The sequence below is a fragment of the Trachinotus anak genome, unplaced genomic scaffold (assembly GCF_046630095.1).
Source record: "Trachinotus anak isolate AG129_WGS33_773 ecotype Australia unplaced genomic scaffold, CSIRO_AGI_Tana_v1 ptg000032l, whole genome shotgun sequence".
Classification (NCBI taxonomy): domain Eukaryota; kingdom Metazoa; phylum Chordata; class Actinopteri; order Carangiformes; family Carangidae; genus Trachinotus; species Trachinotus anak.
The window spans coordinates 13193894-13207993 of record NW_027273883.1 but is presented as its reverse complement, the minus strand read 5'-3'; the positions used below and the strand labels follow the sequence as shown (position 1 = coordinate 13207993).

The following is a 14100-nucleotide window of genomic DNA, read 5'->3' as shown; positions in this document are numbered from 1 at the left end:
TATTGAACATCACCCCTAGTAAATATTTTGCAGGTAATTATTTGTATTTAACCAGTCTGATTATGTTCTGTTTCTCGCCAGGAAATCTGAGTGGTAATCGTAAGAAACTGAAAGGAAAGAAGTTTCGTGCTCGCTCTAACTCCACAGAGTAAGTTCCTTGTGGCAAGCTGGTAATGTTGTGAAGTCAATGAACATTGACATTGAGGTTTGCAGATAAACAGAAGCTCTAGTGGAAAACAGACGTGGTGGTCAGTGGGTCATTGTACAGGAAGCTGGCATTAATTAGGGTTCTAATCTTGAAGGGGTTGTTTTTGCTCAGGTTTGTGTTCCACTACGGCTCAAATTCCTGTGAGCCGGAATGAGCTAGAAACATGAAACTTAGACAATGATTGGTCTTTATTTTATATTTTATATTTTGTTTGTCAAAAAAACTCATAAAAACATCAAAATAATGTTTTGACACTAGTTCCTACTTAAAAATAGTGTATTTGTTGGGGACTATTTTCACCCATGGATGAATACGTTTGCAGTGCTAGAGTATATACGACAGGAATAGACTTAAAATAAACTGCCCATGTTCACTGTAAAGAAGGAAAATGTCACCCTTCCAACACATGGCTCATTTATATGTTGCTTGTAGTTTGAACAACAATGACGGTCTGTGGCACAGTGGAAAAACTGACGTCAGGCTTTGGCTACACAAATGTTCTGTTTGGATTAATTTATTGTTGATTTTGGTCTTTTTATTAGATCTGTTGACCAGAAGATAAATTATAAATAAAGAATAGAGAATATTACTGTGCTTATCCTTTGAAGGTGTAGCATAGCTGAATAAAAAAACAAACAAAAAAAAAAACCCGACACAATTCTGGAAGAAATGCTTTCCTTGAATTTTGTATCAGAGATAGAGGTATAAAGAGTATGTTGCACTGAGGCTCACACGACAGCGTGCTCACGTTGTCTCTTTCAGTGTGAACTCTAAGCTCGTCTGCCTTGTGACACTGTACTCCACCTCTAAGTCTTGTAAACTTTGCTCATAACCTGTGAACAAATGAAGTATGTGCATACATGCCTGTTGACTGTGAATGAACAATGAACAGTGTGCATCGGCTGCCTCCCAGCCTGGCGTGTTGGTTTGTTTGTTTGTGGGTTTGAAGGTCTTGGCATATGAAGTAGTCTGCAGTGCACCTGTTCTCATTGCAAGCATGAGACTGACTGAGTGGCGAGAAGCTAACCGCTTGGAATGATGTGACTTGTAACCAATATGCAACTGAGCCTGTAACACACGACACAGTTGTTTGTGATTTTCATGGTGCTGTTTTCATCTGAAACCACACACAGGTCTGTCCGCCATCTTTCTCACCATTTTCTCAATTGCATCTTGGTGTTTGTTCAGGATATCTTTGCTCTGCTCTGCTTTCCTAAAATATTTCCTCTTCCTCTCTCCTCCCCCCCCTCACTTGCTTATTTCTGGAGATTTTCTGTCCTTTTCATTTCTTTTCCTTCCTTCCTTTTCTCTCTTCTCCCCCTCCTTGCGTTGTGTCCATCACCCCTCCTCCCCTTCCTCCCCCTCCCACAGGTATTTAACCCCTCGCTTCAAAACAGAGTTTTATGATGTAACTAAATGGGTAGAAGATGTGAATAGAAACACTCAAGGACCTTACCTTAGGTATTACCTCAGACCATGTCCTGTACCCCACACGCTTGTCTAAAACCCCCTTCACTTTTGGTTTGATTTGTGGTTTGGTCAAGGAAAGTAAGAATTAGTGCCAATCTGGCCTTTTTTCTGTGGAAGTTTGAAAGTAATACTTGAGAGAAAGTGTTATCGACAGCAGGCATGCTGTGACGAGGGGTTGCTGCTGACCATTAAAAAAAAAAAGAGATGATGAAAATAAGTTTTTCTGCTTTACATTCTATCATATTTTTTGCCCAGTTTTAATAAAGATATTTTTTTCTTTTTTTAAGCAGCTGCATTTTACTTTGCAGATTTTGATTTCCTGCTGTACTGTACTGATGCAAAAATGGCTCTTAATGCCTGTGCTAGTATTACAGTTATAATACAGTCATTTTATTCCTGATTTCTCCTCATCCCTTCCTTTGCTTCTCCCCCTCAGCCTCTTGTTCCCTCTGCATGTTCAGTGTTGTTGTGTCAGTAAGTGTCTATCTGTCGGCCCTGCCGCACTCCCAGTGTCCTCGCGTGCCTTTGCACCAGTGTGATGTCATTGCAGAGCCAAACATTTTGGGGCGCTGCTCTGACATCATCACTGAGCTGCTGTGACAAATTGTAGGCCACCTCTCTGATTGTGTCCAAGGTCTATAGATAATCACAAACACAAGGTTTTCTTAACAACAAGAAAGCTCATGGGCTCATGGGCTCTGTAGAGCGCAGGTCCCATGTTAGCACAACAACTTCAACAAATAAAATGTCACCAAATAGTCAATTGGCATTGTCATCTATAGACCTTCACCGTGTCTGCCCCTCCCTCTGTTATAACATGTACTCAATGATAGAAATAGAGTAACAGAGTGGAGAGATGTGGAGGGTTATATCGGGCATATCCAGGTTCCAGAGCTAAAACTTTCACTGATTTGTGATGTGATTGTTCGATCCTGTTCAGGTTGAATCATCTGTAACAAGTTACAACTGTCTAGAAGATAATCAACTTCATTTTGATATCTATGTTTTCCCTAATTAATAGTTGTACACGTGTAATACAACATATAATTGCCGAACAGAAGAAAGAAGCACAACATAGACAATAACACTAAAACAAAAAGGCTAATTCCACAGAGCGGAATTACACAGATCATCTCCAAAGTTTTATGGTTATTATAAATTATACAAATTATAACACCAGCAGCCATAATAGTACAATGGGTGTAGTTCTTTTGGGAATAAGAGTGGGGCTACTATGTGTTTTCAACATGACAAACTGTAATGTCATGGTGGGTTTATTTGGCATTTTTGGCGTTTTCCATAGTACTTGCAAGTGAAGCTCTGACTCTATTGTATATGGAGCCTTTCAACACAGCAAAATAAAAGCTTGATTTATTTATAAAATTATAATATACACAACATAACTTTACAGAATTGCTTAATAATACAGGAGATGTTGCTGTTAAGGCTTTTACTAAAAGTACTTCTGGAACTGGCCCTTTAACCGGCTTCACTCTCTCCACTACTTTGACCAGTGCAGGTATTTCTGGTCACCACACACAGTAGTGGTGTAAACAAGCGGGGCAGGCTTTCTGTGTCTGTTTCACCGGATGGGACCTCTCCCTCTGAATCTCTTAGTCTGTTGTTCTCACCCAGCTCCGGTGTGGTCTGCCGTCCCAGTCACCTCATCATACTCGCTGGTCCCAGCATTCATCACTTTAACACACTCGCTGATCCGACTTTTCAAGACTGCACACCGGCTCAGCTGACAGCAGAACATACCTTTAGCAGCATGCTCTTTTCACTGAGGCTAAAGGTATATTTCTGCAAATTCTGGCCATTTGGGTGTCAGTGGCGGGTGATGAAAAATAATGTTGCCGCACAGTGAAGCATGTGACTTGCAGGAAACCATGACTATGCCCACACCGCTGCTGGGTACTGTGTACTGCTGTGTAAAGAAGTACGGACTGTGTACAGAGGTTGCCCCTAAAAGCTGATCTGTGGCACATGAGCTGTCTCTCTGTGCTTTTTGGGGGAGCAGCAATAACAGCTTTTAAGAGCAACCTCTCTCTCTACAGGAAGGTGAACACTGAATAATTAGAGCAGCTCTAGGAGGATGTTGCCCAAAGTCACAGATCTAACATTAGCTCAACTTCCTCAGTCTAACCTCATTTATCCATCTGTGTCTTTGGGCAACTTAATCCTACACCAATTAGAAAAGAAGAGGCAATATTTTAATAATTGCGCTTCCTCTTTTCCTCAGGACGCTATCCCCTGCCAAGTCTCCCACATCCTCTACAGGATCAATTGCATCCAGCAGGAAATACCCGTACCCCATGCCCCCTCTCCCCGATGACCAGAGGAAAGCCAACAGGCAGAGCGCCAGGGCAAGTATCAATAAGGAACACATTGTGTAATTTAAAACCACATTATAACACTGATAATTCAGTACAGTGGAGATTCTGCACTGACTGGCACAAAATAGAGCTGGTAATTATGGATGCTGAGTATCTTAATGTACACAGTGGCTTTTGACCTGGATTGAGTTACAGCCTTGCTGGAGCCAACAATTTAAAGCGTGCTTATTATAGTGCTGGTATAGTTTTTTTCAGATTAAGTGATTATTGGTATAAATTGTTGCTGTGACTCACTGAATTTTTTCATGACTTGTGCGTACAGTAGGTGATCTGTAGATGCCAGAGACCAACTTCACTGTTCCACCTGACATCACCAACAGCTAATGTTTGTTAGTTATCATGTTTTCTTCACAGGCAGTGAAGATGTGCCGTGTCTTTTTCTTTCCCAGTCTATAGAAACATGATGAATGTATGGATATGCAGCATACATACTGCATGTGTGATTAATTTCCTGTAATGCCTCTGACCTGACAGAGATAATCAAATGATAGCTTCAATGAAAGATAAAAAAGCTCTGCCGTGTTTATTGGGCCAGGCATTGTATAAATTGCCAAACTACGCTAGAGAAAATTAGTGTTTTTTTAATGAGATATCCCAGATGATACATTGGTTTTCTTCTACTATGACATACTAAACATAAAACCAGCAACTGTCACTCCCAACGTTCATTTTCATTCCCTGTGCTCCTCATCTATGTGGTTGGGCCATTATCAGGCTGATATGTCTGCACGAGACCCAGCATAAGACTTTAATGTCAGATGTTAGATTAAAGTAAATATTTTCATAAATGGTTAGTCTTGGGTTGTGTTCACATCTCAAAACTAAGACACATTTGCTAATAAGGATCATAACTTAAACGATAAGGCTGGTGTTATTGGTGTTTGTAAGACCAGCCCAATCCTTGAAGTACAAAGACAGAACTAAATCTACATAAATAGGAAGTGAAGGGACTGACCATCATTGAAGTCTGACAATTTTTAAAAGTCTGTTCTTTCTCTTTTCTGTGCTTTCTCCCTTCTTGTCTCTTCAGCTGTGGGAGACTTCAATATAACAGCCGTTTTCCCCACTTTGCAAAAGACCTCAAGGAACTACACTTGTCTCTCCTTTTCTATGAATGAAAAACGCAAACATTAAAACAAAATTGACTCTAAGTGACTAAAGAGAAAGAGAGAGAGAGAGAGAGAGAGCCCCCCACTGGAGTGGAAATAGGCAGAGGTGTGTGAGTTAGTGTGTAAGAGCATCTCCGAGGCTGTCTAGCCAGACATTCAGTGGATCTCTACAAAATGATGCGGCGTGCCAGCGGAGAAACCAGCTCCACATCCACTCCAGACCAGCTGGAGCTCAGACTGAGCTGTTCCTGTCTGCTCAGGCTTCACCTATGGGACTGGAAACCCCACCACTCCCACCCCCTCTACCAGTTCCTATCCCTGAAACCTTAAACCTCGACACATCCTCCTTAGCTCTCGTCACACTCGCTTCAACACCACTGAGTTGTTCGAGCTCCTATCTAAAAAGGGGCAGCGGAGCCAGGAGCAGGTCATCATATCACACTGCATCACTGGATTTGTCGGATCATTTTGACGCACGCGAATCGCTGTAGAAACTCCAACACTGTATGCATGAGACAACCCCGTTTATCAGCAACCTCCTCCCAGGGAAAAGACGAGAAGGACCGCAGTCTGATCTGAAATGAAAGCATGCGAGGGGGCAGTGATTTTATACCTTCTGTAGGCTTAGATGCTTTCTCTCCACTATAGGTAACTCATATTGTATCAGCAGTTATAACCCATAACCCATGACATGGACCCGACCTGCTCTTCCTCCCCTTGGTTTGTTTGTGCGTGTGTAAATATGTACAGTGAAATACACACAGAGTATGTTTTTGCTTTAATTTTGAAAGAGGACAAGATCTTCTTCCTGCTGTATTGTGTTGTAGACAGAAGTGAACCCCTGTAGATGAGTGTAGAGACCCCGCACTCGTTCTTCTGTGTTTCTACTTTTCATCCTCATTTTTCCTCCCTTTGGCTTTTTTCCTGTGTGACTGTGACCTCTATAGCTTTCTCCATCCACAGCAGAATGTAACAGTGTTTTTTTTTTTTTTTTTTTTTTTATATTACCACTGGTTTGATCCATCTCTGGGAGAAATACAGACATGAGGTAATGACTGAGGAAGTATTGACAAAGATGTTGATTGTGGCACAGTAAGAATGTTACTGAGATGGTATTGATTTAGCAAAGTTGAAATAGTTTTATGTTCCATGCCTGTGTGAAATGAATGGACTGAGATGTGTTTGGTGTAGTTATAGATGTGCCACTTTTCACTCGTGGTTTTTGGAAATTTCCCATTGATAATGTTAAGATGTCTTGAGTTTGGCTATTTGGAAGTGTGAGACCTGTGTGCTCCCATTTTTGCGTGAGAGTACATGAAGTCAAGAAGTCAAGAGTGTGGCTGATAACCTTAACTCAGCGCGAATCTGGGAACCGTGATTGAAATGTGCATTTTGGATTTAGCTGTGATGATTGAGATATTTAGCCTTGTAAATGATTTACTATGCTGTACAGTGCTTGCTGTTTGAGCTTGTGAAGACCAACAGCATGACAGTTCTATATCAAAATTAAGTTATTTCTCTGGTAGGCTATTTGTGAGACCATAATGGGAACAGAGCATGACACTGAAAGACTTTTTCCCCTCTCATTGCCTATTGCTGTTGTTTTAATGGGTTTGTGTGCCACAGACTACACTGCCTGAACAAAGTCAGGACATTTTATGGCAGGAAGTCACAGGGTTTAAACATGATTAAGATGATTGGGGATTTTGTCACATCAGTGTAGCTATTTAAGGTGGATTTTTCTGGAAACAAAGCCCATGTCACTCACCAAAAGCAAGTTCTTTGTACAGTTACAACTCATGCTCTACCTTGTGTAGAAACCTTTGTCTTAAGGCCTCTTGTTTGTCATTTTACTGTTGTTGATTTTTGTTTCGGTGTGGGCACCTGTTCATTTGTAATTCATGTATGCATTAGGACTGTATAGGTAATATGATCGTCACAATACTGGACTAATATTGCTACTAGTGTCTTTTTTATTAAGTACCTTTGTAATGTTCACTTTTTTCTCAGCATTATGTACAGCAACTATTCGAACAGTAATTAAGTGCATTATTGTAATTATGTGTGTTGATGAGTTTGAATGGAGACATAATGAGAACACATTTGTTCCTCTGGCATGTGCTGATCTGTATCATATATAGGTTTTGGACACAGATGTTGTAAATGAGAACAGGCTCATGATTTGCCTTCATACAGAGCTTTCTTCTCTGCTCTGGTCTTCTTAAAATAATGGTCAGAATCCAGTGGCCCAGGCGCATTATCTCTGAGCTCTTGAGTAATATTTTTAACATCATAATACTGTGCTACATTGAGACATTTGTCCTGGTGTCATGGACGTTGTATTGACACTCTGAGGACTCTCCACTAAGGATGGGACCATGCAGGCTGCAGTGATTGCTGTGATTGTACAGCTGTCAATCGTCCTGTTAACATATCTGCTGCATCTGCCTGTGCACATGGGGAGACTGACCAATCCAACCAGGGCCCCTCTGTCAAACGTCCCCACAGATGAGTCGTCTCTCTCTCTCTGGCCAGAGACTTGAATGTATTCGTGTACTGGAGCACACCAACCACCCAGTCTCAACCATGTGGTCCCATCCTGCCAGACGCATCGGCTCTCTGCTCCAGGAACCTTAAAAACCTACTAGTACTAGTTCAAATCTGAAAACTCCAGTTGCTGTCTTTTTTTTTTTTTTTTCATTTTTGCCTGTATGCTGTACAGACTTGATGATGCAAAAATCAATCCCCATATTTTTTTCTCCTCTTAATCATTCAGTATTGTAATATATTTAATATAAAATAAAACTTTCATCAACACAACAGTCTATGCTGCCATTTTTAATAGCTTCAGAACTGACTCACCTGGTAGAGAAAAAGAAACACTGCATGTTTAGTGGAAAACTGATTCAATTTATTTGTATTACAACATTCATGGGATGCACTGATCCAAGACATGACTGATCCACATTAGACTGTTTCTTTGCTGATTAAAATTACTAGAATTTAGTGTTTCTACCATGATTCATTCAGTTGCAGAAGGCTGCAGACTCTGTTTTTAGTGCCACATCCCTGGCTTCATGTTAAATTGATTAAAAATGATCCCAACAAATTCTACACAGATATACAGATTTTAAATTTGGGAGAAAGAGCATTGGTACTGGTTCAGATTCCCCGCGTTGAGGTGCAAGAATATGTACTGGGGGAAACAAAATTGGATCAGTGCATTATACAACACGCATCAACAAAAAATAAATACAGTCTTGCAATCAGATGAAACAGAAAAAAACTGTTTGGTATAAATGCATCTCTCCTGTTTCGGGGTTGTTGAGGACCTTCTTTATCATTTAATGTAAGTGCAGCTAAAGCTTGTGCCTTTCATGGATAGGTATATAAATACTTCACATTAGTATCATTTCTGAATAAAGAAGGACCTTATCAACAGTGACTGAGATTTTGACAACAACCGCTAGCGACTCAACTTGCGCAGCCTAGTAACACTTATAATAACATTATTTTGACTGTGATGGTCAATAAGAAAGTCAAACGTCATCCTAAAATGCACTGAAACTGCATGGTTTCTGTTGTAAAGAGTGGATGACGTTTACCTGCACCGCACTAAAAAGTTCTACTTCCCCAGTTTGAACTTTTCTGGCAGACAGAATAAGACTCATCTGTCATCAAACACTGTAGATTGACCAAAATCTGAGATGGTGTCCATGTTTATCACAAATGCTCATGTGAGGGGTACCTCAGTGCCTGCAGTCTTTCTTGATGGATGGCTTCAGTTGCCATGGCTGCGTCTTCATCAAGCGACTCTCGGATGCAGCTTTTCAAATGGTCAATACCAAACCCAGTGGTGGCAGAGACAGGAACCACATGTTTGAAGGTCATGTACTTCTTCGGTATCATGTCGTCAGGCAACAGATCTGAGAACTCTGTGGGAGGAAAAAACAGGGTGAATAACAAAATTAAAGCCTAGTATTGATTATTGTCCTGTTCACAAGTTACAGGCAAAACAATTGGTTGTGATTCTTTGTTTTTTTTTTTGTGATCAGTCAAAATGCACCGTTAATGCTACACTTTTCTCAGTTATTGACCTATGTCTGTAAACGCCTTTCTTCTTAATATTGGTTCCAACTGTAAATCTTCTTCTAGTCTTCACCTTAAGTGGTGAAAAACTTACTGCTTTGTGACACTATATCACTCTCACATCAAAATCCTCACATAAAAATAAAAGCAGGATTCTGATGAATTAAAGTAAAAAAAAAAATGCAGATTTTGTTTTGAAATAATCATAATTATAAGTGGTTATCTCATAAATAGTTAAATATTTAAGGGAAGATTTGCTTTAGTTTGTCTGAACTTGGATAATTCATTTATTCAAAGTTTAAACAGCCAAAAGAAGCACGATATCACTATGCGCAGGTTTTTCCACCTTGTTGGTGCATTTACAAATGTGCCAAATAAGAGACATAAAATTGAACTGCAGCTCTTTATAGGTGCTTATTTTTCATGAAGTCAAGTGACTGTTGTTCAGTATAGTGATAAAAGTGTAATTACTGTAGGTCCACTGTACATTCAGATGTTTTGAGCAAAAATATTTGTAAAACTAAGTTCCGCTTTTACATTTCCTGCTGATTTACATTCTTTACTCCTGAATTTGACTTAAATGAATTGACTCAACCTCTCAATGGAAAATGCCAAGTTTTAGGGGTTTAGAGATGTTATTGTGCAAAAAAGAGGTCCATCTTTAAAGGTATACTTTCATTTGCATCACAAATGTGTAAATTATAAAGCTAGGGAATAAAAAAAAAAATCGATCAAATTTACCATCTGGGTTTTGTAGATGCTCCTGCAGCTCTTGTAGTTTCTCCTCAGCATCAGGAAGGTCCATCTTATTCACCACCAGCAAAGCAGGCTTCGACACAAGCTCCTCTTTGTACAACTCCAGCTCCTTAAGGCAATGGGGAGAGAGGAGGAGGAGGGTGAAAAAGATGGAGGAGGTAAATAAATGGTACACATGAGGCAGATAAGTGAGGATTCAAGTCAGTGAGAAGAATGATAATAGAAACACAAGTTCAGTTGTAGAATCAGTCTCACCTTGGTGAGAAGCTGCACAGTTTCAAAGGCTGATCTGAATGGTGTTTTACTAGCCAGCTGGAAACCACATACATCGACCTGCAGCCAGACAAAACACAATCAAACAAGACTCCATGCTCGTCATCAACACAATGCAATTTTTTTGCTAGATTAACCACATTCAAACTCATTATATAGAGGTGCCAGCTCATGTGCTTTTTGTCTCTACTCACCACAAACAGCAGCTGCCTGGTCCTCTCCACATGCTTTAGGAACTTGTGGCCCATGCCTTTGTTTATGTGAGCTCCCTCAATCAGGCCTGGGAGGTCAGCGACAGAGATCTACTAAGAAAAATCTAATTATATGAAGGAGAGCAACCACTTTAATGGAGAGTTAAATTACAAAATATAAAGCACTAAAAAGCATTTCCCATACCTGTTTGTAATCTTTATACATCAGTTTACCAATCTCCGGCTTCAAAGTTGTGACTGTAAAATAATGAAGATTTTAAAAATGGCACAAACACAACAAACACAGTAAACACTTGTGCCTATCATTATGTACATACAAGAGTAGCTGGCAATCTGAGGTGTGGCGTTAGACATGGCTGTCAGGAGAGAGGACTTCCCTGCATTTGGGAACCTGAAAATAAGAATTTCAAAGAAACTTAGAGCCAATTTGAGCCTCAGCTGAAACAAACCAATATGTTCATGTGTGTTTCTGCTCTCACCCAACAAGGCCCACGTCAGCGATAAGTTTGAGATCCAGCCGGATGTGTTTGGCCTGGCCCTTACTGGGCTCAAACCCAGAGTAGAAGGAGCCTCCGGGTCCTCCTTTCGCCACAATCAGACGATCACCTTCAGCGTTCAGCTCCCCTTGGTGGGAAAATGGGGACAAAAAAGAAAAAACACAACCATTAATAAGGCAAGATCTTTAGTGTTTGTTTGGCCTTTCTCTCCCCTGATCATTCCCTCTTCATGTTTTCTGACACAAATGCTGTACTTCACCTCCTAATCAAAAACTTTCTTGTGCATTATTAGTTTTTATGTCAAATTTAGCATCTCTCTTCAAAAGGATTTTACAAGTGCTTGACCAACAGTAGGTGGTGTGTCATATTTTATATTACCAAGTATTCTGCCATCATCAGTGGTGACAGTGATGCCAACAGGAGCAAAGATCTTTTTGTCCTCGCCCTTTTCTCCTTTCAGTGCTCGGACACTGTTGATAAATTAAATTCACACGCACAATAAATACACAAAACAGCTCTGACTGCAAGGTCTTCGCATCTATTACTCAACATGTCTGACAAATATAAATCAAATCTTTATCAACTTAACTTCTGACTTGGCACTTAAAAGAAAACTCAATGTTGGATTTAGAGAAACTGACCTGCTGTTTGCTCCTGCTCCACCTACAAAACGTTTCTGTGGGTACTTGTCCTTGATCTTCTTCAAGGTCAGGTTCTTTGTCGCCACCACCCAAACGTCTCCCCCATTCCCTCCCTGTCCCCCAAGACGGGGTAAACCCATGCCGCCGCTGCCTCCACGTACATATAGACGGAGATTGTCCACAAAGTTTCCAAACTGCAAAGAGGCAGAAAAGAGACTGATGAGATTCACAAATGTATCCAAGTACCTTTAAGGACAACAGCACTAATAATTAACAGATAAGTCAAGTATGGGGCAGAGACAAATTTTTTTTTTTTTTTTTTTTTACAAACATTTATTGACATGTGACAGTAAAAGATATATTATTTTATATTATATTTTTGACAAGAGCACCTTTGGAGTTAACTCATGAGCTAGTGTTGCTTGCCTAGGTTTAATACCAACATTAAATTTAATGCAGAAATGGTATTCAACCTGGGTAAGCCACACTAGCTCTGCTGTGGAAGGCATGAGTTAGCTCCAAAGGCGCTCCAACAACAGGTGGAAGGTCATATTGACATGGACTGTGACTTATTTGACTTATTTGACTTGCTTATATTGCTTTGATGGCCATATGTGATCTATTCACCTCACTGTCTTTACACCAAGACTACAAATAAATAAGTCTTGAATTTGATTATATATTATTCCCATTATGTCAAAGAAACTACAAACATGTGACAGAACTATGCAGACTCAAGGTCCACTGATTACCAGAGCTGTCAATCGCTTCATTGGACTGTTTTTGTCTATTTCCAAAGCCAAGGATGAATTTTCATGCTAACATAGCAAACACTGACAATAAGAAAGAGCTTCTAATGAAAGTCTACAGCCACTGAGGCGAGCCTTAACAAACCTATCTCCATGACAACTGATGAGCACCAAGTAATGCTGTTGAAAATAGTTGTGTTCTGTCAAGCTACTGTTTACAAATTTAAAATTGAGCTTTAGTGCTAAAACATGGTCATTCAGAAACTGTTTAGTCACAGGTAACTCGCACTGTTAGAAGAATTAATGTTGATAAAAGGCTAAATATTTGCGGAGATTACAGATCGAGTTGTTGATGTTTCGAAGCTAGTTAGCCAGTTAGCTTCCCAGCCAATGTCACGATTACAGAGGTTAGTGAACCGCTGCCGTCGATTAAATTGTTTTCACGACATTAAAATCTGGTCTGGTTCACTGCTTACCTTCCGGAGGCAGAGTCTACTGAACTGAACCATCTTCAGTGGCGTTTATTGCCACTTTTTCGCGTTGTTGCCTGAGGTAGTGGGTAGCAGACATGCGTTTGTGTGCAGGACAGGAAGTGATAGTTTGTTTCTCTCAGCTCATTGGATCATGACACAGAGAGGCGGGACCATGGGCGGGACTCTGCAGGACTGCAGGTCTGACCTTAGACCTTTTTATATACAGTCTGTGCCTTAGACACAGACTGAACCGCTGCTGCTCCAGTCCAGGACAAAACATCTATTCTTATATGCTGGTGTAGATAAACTCATTTTTGTCCCCTATTTATAACAAAGAACAATACCAACAGAAGAGATCGTAGGCCCTGTAAATAAAATGTAAATAAAACAACAAATAACTGAACATTTACTCAGGTTAAGTACTGTAGGTGTGTGTATTTTACTTAAGATTTCCATTTTTTGCTACTTTATACTTTTACTCCACTACATTTAATTGACAGCTTGAGTCACTAGTTACTTTACAAATTCAGACTAATAACATAAAATGTAGTCAACAAATAAAATATGATGTATTATTAGAGATTTAACTACCCAGCAGTATAGTACATTTTTAAAATTACCCCACCTTTACCAGCTGTATTGTTTGTTTCTAGAGCCTGACCCATAAATCAGAGGCCCGATATAATTGGCCTACAATGGCTTATGACAGATACAGTATAGCTGCATGAACATTATATGTCTGTGGATAATAGACATATAATGTCTATTATTGTACATAAATGCAAAAAACATATTTACAGTCATTTAAAAACTGTAGTTTGTCAACAAGAAACACTGACAGATGTAAGTTTTAATAATTTTTTCCACACACATCCTGGTCTCAACCTGTAGGCCTAGATGCAAAATACACACACACACACACACATACACAGTGGATTTTGAGGCCATACTGGTTCTTCAGTAAAATTAATACAATTTACTTTTTACAATTTACTTTAAAGCCTTCCATTTAGCATTTATAATCAGCACATGGACACTTAATAAATGGTTTATTAGCAACTATGATGTTATTGTACACAGCTGTAAGTGTTTATTAATGAAAAATATTTATTTACCACCACTTAGTTGTTAACAAATACACACGTACAACCACATGTGTACTGCTTATAAATGCTGAATAGAGGGATTTGAAGTTAAGTTTTATCCTAATGGGATAAAGTAGACAAT

At 39.7% G+C, this 14100-nt stretch overlaps 2 protein-coding genes across 3 annotated transcripts in view; one reads left to right on the top strand and one right to left on the bottom strand.

Annotated features, from left to right (window-relative positions):
• adam22 (ADAM metallopeptidase domain 22) overlaps positions 1 to 8000 on the top strand; it is a 64827-nt gene extending 56827 nt beyond the window's left edge. For both annotated transcript variants that reach the window (XM_071468753.1, XM_071468752.1), the window contains exons 29-31: positions 82 to 148; positions 3921 to 4044; positions 5105 to 8000. In XM_071468753.1, the coding sequence (XP_071324854.1) occupies positions 82 to 148; positions 3921 to 4044; positions 5105 to 5125 (212 nt within the window). In that variant the 3' untranslated portion in view covers positions 5126 to 8000. The remainder of the gene's footprint in view (positions 1 to 81; positions 149 to 3920; positions 4045 to 5104) is intronic.
• On the bottom strand, positions 7280 to 13033 carry gtpbp10 (GTP-binding protein 10 (putative)). The gene is made up of 10 exons (XM_071468754.1): positions 12877 to 13033; positions 11652 to 11845; positions 11389 to 11480; positions 10993 to 11137; positions 10831 to 10904; positions 10698 to 10750; positions 10496 to 10603; positions 10284 to 10361; positions 10014 to 10137; positions 7280 to 9118 (listed from the first exon to the last, which is right to left on the bottom strand). The coding sequence occupies exons 1-10, from the start codon at positions 12907 to 12909 to the stop codon at positions 8907 to 8909; spliced, it is 1113 nt and encodes a 370-aa protein (XP_071324855.1). The 5' UTR covers positions 12910 to 13033; the 3' UTR covers positions 7280 to 8906.
• Between the last annotated feature and the right edge of the window lie 1067 nt (positions 13034 to 14100).